General features: G+C 50.6%; 1 protein-coding gene across 1 annotated transcript; it reads right to left on the bottom strand.

Moving 5' to 3' along the window:
- Positions 1–1,438: 1,438 nt before the first annotated feature.
- Nxnl2 (nucleoredoxin like 2) lies at positions 1,439–5,650 on the bottom strand. The gene is made up of 2 exons (XM_021181084.1): positions 5,040–5,650; positions 1,439–2,006 (listed from the first exon to the last, which is right to left on the bottom strand). Exons 1-2 carry the CDS (start codon positions 5,339–5,341, stop codon positions 1,838–1,840), a joined length of 471 nt encoding a protein of 156 aa, XP_021036743.1. The 5' UTR covers positions 5,342–5,650; the 3' UTR covers positions 1,439–1,837.
- Positions 5,651–6,803: the final 1,153 nt, after the last annotated feature.

The raw sequence follows: 6,803 nt of genomic DNA, 5'->3' as shown, positions 1-6,803 counted from the left end.
ATGCTACCTGCCATGATGATAATGGACTAAACCTCTGAAGTCAGGCCCTAATTAAATGGTTTCTTTCATAAGGGTTGCTTTGGCCTTGGTGTCTCTTTGCAGCAATAGAACAGCAGAACAGTGACTCAGGCAGACCTCATCCCATGGAACAGTGACACCCACATTCAGAGTGAGTCTTCACACCTCAGTTAACCTAAACTAGGAACTGTCACACAGACATGCCCAGAGGTTTGTCTTTTGTGTGTTTCTAGATCCTGCCCAGCTGCCAGTATTAACCACAGACACACATTGGAAAGTATTGTGTAATTTTAGAATATTGCAAATATCATAGAATTAACCAGGCAACAGGAATTGCTTAGTTCCATTATTAATCTTATGAGGCCACTGATGAAAATATAGACTGTCACCGAGTGACATGCCTGTATGCACAGCATGACCTTATAGCCTTAAAATGCTAATTAATTTCTGTCTAGGTTATTGTACTACTATTGAAAATAAAAGGGGCTAGCTGATAAAGGGCTAGGGGTGATGGCTCCATCAGTATCGTGGCTGCCACACAGGGGTGAGGACTTGAGTTCAGATCCCTGGACCATGTAAAAGCCAAAAGTGACATGTCATCTGTAGCGCCACATTGGGAGGTAGAGTCAAGGGGATATCTGGAGCTTACTGGCAGGTCAGTAAGCTTGGGATATAGCTCAGCAGTAGTGTGCTTGTCTGGCATCCACAGGGCCATGGATTTAATCCTCACAGCGTTATCCAAACATAAACCACTGAGGAGGCTAGAGAAGTGGCTCAGTGCGCTTTCAGAAGACCAGAGTTCAGCTCCGAGCACTCATCTGTCAGCTCACAGTTGCCTCTAACTCCAGCTCCAGAGGACCCGATACCCTCTTTTAGCCTCCACAGGCACCTGCACACACATAGACACACAATACACATAATTCAAGAGAAAAATCATAAAAATGTAAAAAGGCAAAGAATCATCAAGGAAGACACTGGACATCAACCTGTGGCCTCTGTGCACAGGCCCACATGTGCATGTCTCCCACACACAACTGTGTCCACTTATAAAACACATACATACACATGGGGAACCGATAGAGTGCTTGCCTAACAGGGGTAAGGATGTAGACTCAATTCCCAATTCCAAAAGAACAGAGGGAAGGAGGGAGGGAGGGAGGGAGGAAGGGAGAGAGGGAGGGAGGGAGGTAATGGGAGAGGAAGAAAATAAATAGTATTTAAAGAAGAAAAAGGAAGAAGAATGGGGAGGAGGAAACGAAGGGGGGAGAGAGAAAGAAAAGTGTGAGAAAAAACAAAGGTTAGAAAAATCTTCCAAGATGAGGCACATAGATGAAAGACCAGCTTAAGCACAGTATTTACTGACTTGACCTTCTGTTAGTACTTGGTTTGAAAGGAGAAAGAAGGACACCAGAGCTGCTTGAAGTGTGAGTGTTGGTTTATTAAATTACACAGTCTACAAACCTGAGTAATAAATACGTTTTACCAAAGCATCACAAAAATGTCATCAGAAAATGCATCACCTCATAGGTCAATTTACCAAAGAAATTTCCTGTAGGAAAGAGCATCTTGCATAGAGCTCTGTTAGCTCGTGGCTGATGTCTCCTGGATCCTAGGCACCGGTGGAGAAAGCTGTAAGAAATAAACATTCACTCCCAACGGAGCTCTAGGACCCACAGGGGGCAGACGGAGTTCTTTCCTGGGCAGTTTATGCTTTCTGTCACAGCATGGTGACTCTACAATGACATTCCTCTAGCAGAGAAGGGAACCAGCTAAGCCCTCTTTGAAGATAGTTGCCCTGAACTTCCAGCAACTGCCCTGGTCACCCTGAGAAGTTTTGGAAAACATCGGCTGCTTCCACCCAGTTCTGAAAGCAAGCTAGCCCGCGCTCTCGGATCTGCTTCCGCCCTTTGTTGGTGATGACAGCTCCGTTCTGCCTGATGACCACCAGCTTCGGGATGGCGGTGATTTCGTACCTCTTCTTCAGTTCACTGAGGACAGAGGGCCAGAGGGTTAGGGGTGCTGCAGGTCTGAAAGGAAGGGGGCTATCTGTAGGTTCTGTGCAGGAGCTGCCATTGTAGATAGGGATGCGAACGTCCTTTGGTTTCAGCAGCCACAGGGAATCCAAGATCCAACTCCTTTCAGATACCAAGGGACAACCATGCTATATCAATCTCAAGCTGAAGATATGATCAAAAACGCTTATGGAACTTAAAATACAATTATCCAAAACTCAAGTAGCCTGTAGTTCCAGCCTCTCAAGGGGCTAAGGCAGAGGGATTACTTTAGCTAGTACATTTGAGACCAGCTTGAGCAACATAGGGAGAGTGTAAGATGTCCTCTAGAAAGGATTTCGAACAAGGCAGGGCCAGAAAAGAGCTGCCTTGGTGCCAGGAGCCTGTGGAGATCAGGAAGAACTAGACATCTGAATCAGAGAGCCCTAAGCCACTGTCTACCCAAGAAATGAAATCCGAGCTGACCTACTTTCCTTCCTTCCTTCCTTCCTTCCTTCCTTCCTTCCTTCCTTCCTTCCTTCCTTCCTTCCTTCCTTTCTTCCTTTTTCTCTCTCACTCTTTCTTTCTTTCTTCCTTTCTCTCACTCTTTCTTTCTTCCTTCCTTTCTTTCTTTCAGATTTATTTATGTATTATATGTGAGTACACTGTAGCTGTCTTCAGACATCCCAGAAGAGGGCATCAGATCTCATTATGGATGGTTGTGAGCCACCATGTGGTTGCTGGGATTTGAACCCAGGACTTTCAGAAGAACAGTCAGTGCTCTTAACCACTGAGCCATCTCTCCGGCCCCTTGGTCTACTTTTCTACAACTCCAAACATATCAGCTAAAGGGAGAGGTACCCTAACACCTAGCAACGTCCCAAAAGGCAGATCAGAGGCTGGGCCAGCAGGAGGATGGGAAGGTGCCTGCTAGGCACCATGGACACTGCCCACATCCCAGCCTATGAGGACCAGCATTGCAGTGATGTCACTCTAAGCTCTTCAAAGGTTCTCATGGGAGTGGCAACCTGTAGCATGAACATCTGCAGTTGCTTAGAGACCTGGTTCCACCATGTATGGTAATGCATGTCTATAAAGTTAGTACTCAGGAGGCTGAGGCAGGAAGGTCTCTTTCTAGGCAGATAAACTCAGTCACAGAGAAGGGGATAAGATGAAGGCCAGAAGGATGTGACAGATGTCGTAGTTATTCTCTTGAGACAGTTCTCTCACCTAAGCTAAAGCTGGCTGTTTCAGCTGGACTGGCTGGCTGGCCAGTGAGCTCCCAGGATCTGGCTGACTCCACCCCTTTCTGGCTGACTCTGTCCCTTCATTACTAGGGTTACATGCAGCCCTGTTTGTTTTTGTTTTACTTATGTGCTGGGGATTTGAACTTAGGTCTTCACACTTGCACGCTTACTCGCTGAGCCAGTGCCCCATTCTCCCTTACATTGCTTTTGTCAAATATTTTGTCACAGCAATAAGAAAAGTAATACACACCGAGCCCTTTCACAGACTAGGTCAAGCTCATTCTCTGATCATCTTCTTACTTAGTCATAAAACGTCTTTCCTACCATCCTCGCGGGCAACCCAGCGCCCTAGTCTCCAGAGGGGCAGAGTTCTCCGCCTAATTAGCGCCACCAGCACCATCTCAACTGCAAAACAAGTGTGTCCCTTAAAGCTACATGTAATTGAGTGTGCCACTGAGTCAAGTCACATTTTAAAGCACAGCCCTTGAAGCAGTTCTCAAGGGAGTCCTTACGCAAAGGCGATCAGCTGTCACTTAGACTTACTATCAATGGGATTTTCATGGTACCAGCAGTAAGGCCTCAAGCCTGCCCCAAGGCTAAGCAGCTTCCCCAGGGTTCTCCACCTCCCAGGGAATCACCTAAGAGAATGAGTTCAGGAAAACCCCAGGGAGGTGGTTCAGACAGTAAAGAGCTTTGCGAGCATGAGGGCATAAATTCAGTCCCGAAAAACCACATAAAAAACACTCAAAATCCCAGAACTGAGAAGGCAGAGACTGCTGCCCTAGGGCTCACTGGCCCGCTAGCCTAGCCAGCTAAGTGAATTACAGGAGAGTGCAAGGCCCTGTCTCAAAAAGCAAGGTGGTGACATCTTCAAAATAACAGCAGAGGTTGTCTACTGACATGCATGCACAAGTGCACACGTGTGAACGTGCACACACAGACACATATACACACAGAGAGAATAAGGGGGCTTCTAGTTATTATGAATCCATGGGACATCGCAAAGTTGGCTTTGCTTCGTTTTCCAGAAAGGATTCACCGGTAGCATCGCAACTTGGATAACAAAGCCAGGACCCCGAGTTAGAGGATACCCAGGAACTGACATCTGTCCTAGAAGCGGGCCGGTCGGGGGGGCGTGTTATGAGATCTCCATCTGGACTCTTCCATACCCACCTCTCACTCCTTATAGCTTCTTCTCCTGAAACTCTCAAGCCCTGCCTACTCTAACATCTGTCTACCTCTGGTTCCTCTATACGTATTGGGAAAGCATCCATGTTAACGAAACTTTGTAGTTAGGGAACTCCATCGCTATAGGTAAAAATGAAGTCGCAGGGATGGCTAGCTAATATTTGACCTAGTTCTTCCCGCTATGAGCGCTATGAGGCTCTCCCCACTCCTCCCGGGGTACATCCGCTCCCCCCAACTCAGCTCTGTGGATAAGACGGGGATCCACAGCGTCAGGAGGGTGGCTTCCCACCCTTCCTTCTGCCCACTGATCAAGGAGCCTAGCTAAGGGATGCCAGCCAGCATCAGTACCAGTCCTGGGGCTCCTGAGACATGTGGATCCCTGACACTCCAATCGTAATAGGCAGAAAACGCTGGCAGACTGAAGCCCTGTGGATGCTGAAACCAAGATTCGGGGGAATTGGCCCGCATTGAGATCTGAACAGCAAAAAAGGCCAGATAGGAAGTTACGGGCCCGCGTCTGAAACAACAGCAAGGTACAGGAGCAGTCCTGGGGGAGCCAGAGCGCCAGCCCCGTGACCCCTGGGTCCCCACTCACTGCCGGTAGGGGTCGTGGAAGGGCAATGCCAGCCAGGAGCCGTGCAGCTCGCGCATGAAGTCCAACATCTCCTCCGCGCTGCCATCCGCCGACACGAAAACCACCTCGAAGGGCGCGGGCCGCCGCGCCTCGCTCACCAGCTCCGTGTAGAAGTCGCAGAGCAGCGGCGTGAAGTCGCGGCTGGGCGAGCACCGGCCCGCCGCAAAGTACAAAGCTACCACCTTGTTCTGCAGCGCCGCCTCGGCCTCCACCACCGTGCCCTCCCGGGTCACCAGGCGTCGCCCGCCCAGCACGTCCACCATCGCCACGGAGCTCGGCGTGAAGAGGACACAGTGGAGAGACGAGCCCTGGGCTGCACGGGCACCTGTTAGCTGGAAGATGACACTGAGCCTCCCGCAGCACTCGGCGCCTCTCAGCCCCGCCTTCTGCTGGAGCAGCTCACCTTGAGCCGGAGGGAGGAGGGAGCACAGTGGCCACTTCAGAAGCTGCGCCAGCAGCGATGACAGCTGGGTGCCCCGCTTCAAAAGCAGAGCCACGCCATCAACCTCTCCCACCACCCTCTATTTTATCCTGCCTTGCAAACCCGAGACCCTCTCTACCCACCCGAGTCCCTTAACATCCACCAGAGCCCTGCCCCGATCCACCTGCGCCCCGCCCATCGGCATCCTGTCTTGCTCACCCGCAACTAGTTCGGACATCCGAGACTTGTTCGGGTCCACGCCCCCATCCCACCCCACGCGCCCAGTTCCACCCCACCTAATCCACTCCTGCTCTGTTCTGCGGACGGGAGTTCTGTTCCGCCCACCAGCCCCTCCCCACCTCACCCAAAAGAGCCTAGACTCTCCAGGGCTCTGCCCCGCCCGCTGCCCCTACTCCTCCAACCACGCCACGCCCCTCACCCTCCCTTAGAGAATCTTCCTGCCCCAGATAAGCCTTACAGTTTTCCTGGCTCCAGCTGGCCATCTCCAATCCGCCCTCCCAATCCAGAAAAGCATTCCCTCATTGAGCCTGGAGCCCCGCCACCCCCACCCCCCCCCAAGCTGTTGTGTCTGCTTAGGGCCTCTGAAAAGGGTTGAGGAAACTAAAGGGTTCTTCTGCCTCTAATCGAAATAGGCAGGCTATGGGGAGCCTGGCCTCTTGTGTTCCGGATGTATACCTCCACCGCCCATATCCTGGAGTTCTGGAAGAAAATTGAGGGCAGATCTCCACGTTGCCCGAGGAGAGCCAGAGTGCTAAAGATACGCAGGCGCTGTGAAGGTCCAGAAGTTTTTACAGTAAGAAAGTTTCAGCTCCCTGCCAAGCTGGAGGAGGCACTCTTGTGGGTCAGCGTGTACCGGCACACCCAAAACCTTAGGCATCTAGATAAATAACTCTCAAGAGCAGTATTTTAAAAATTAAAGAGTGGGATCTGGAGAGATGGCTCAGAGTCATTAAGAGCGCTGGCTGGTGGCTCTTGCGGAGGACCCGTGTTCTTTTGTCAGCACACTCAAGGTGGCTTACAAAACTTCCGCAACTCCAGTTCTAAGGGATCACACACCCTCTTCTGGCTTCTAAGGGCACCAGGCACACACGTTGTACAATGCAGGCAACACATTCATACACCTAAAGTAAGAATAAATAAAACATATTGCAAAAAGGTTCTAGGAAATTATTAAAACTTAGAGGCAGCCGGGCGTGGTGGCGCACGCCTTTAATCCCAGCACTCGGGAGGCAGAGGCAGGCGGATTTCTGAGTTCGAGGCCAGCCTGGTCTACAGAGTGAGTT

The sequence above is a fragment of the Mus caroli genome, chromosome 13, assembly GCF_900094665.2.
Source record: "Mus caroli chromosome 13, CAROLI_EIJ_v1.1, whole genome shotgun sequence".
NCBI lineage: Eukaryota > Metazoa > Chordata > Mammalia > Rodentia > Muridae > Mus > Mus caroli.
Note: the sequence above shows the minus strand (reverse complement) of the source record. Positions and strands in the feature narration are given on the sequence as shown.

What these genes read in the sequence shown, in the direction of transcription:
- Nxnl2 (XM_021181084.1), bottom strand. Translation starts at nt 5,341, where the DNA reads ATGGTGGACGTGCTGGGCGGGCGACGCCTGGTGACCCGGGAGGGCACG. An exon ending in TTCCACGACCCCTACCGGCA is followed by an intron (nt 2,007 to 5,039) that starts GTGAGTGGGGAC and finishes CTCTGTCCTCAG; the next exon opens with TGAACTGAAGAAGAGGTACG.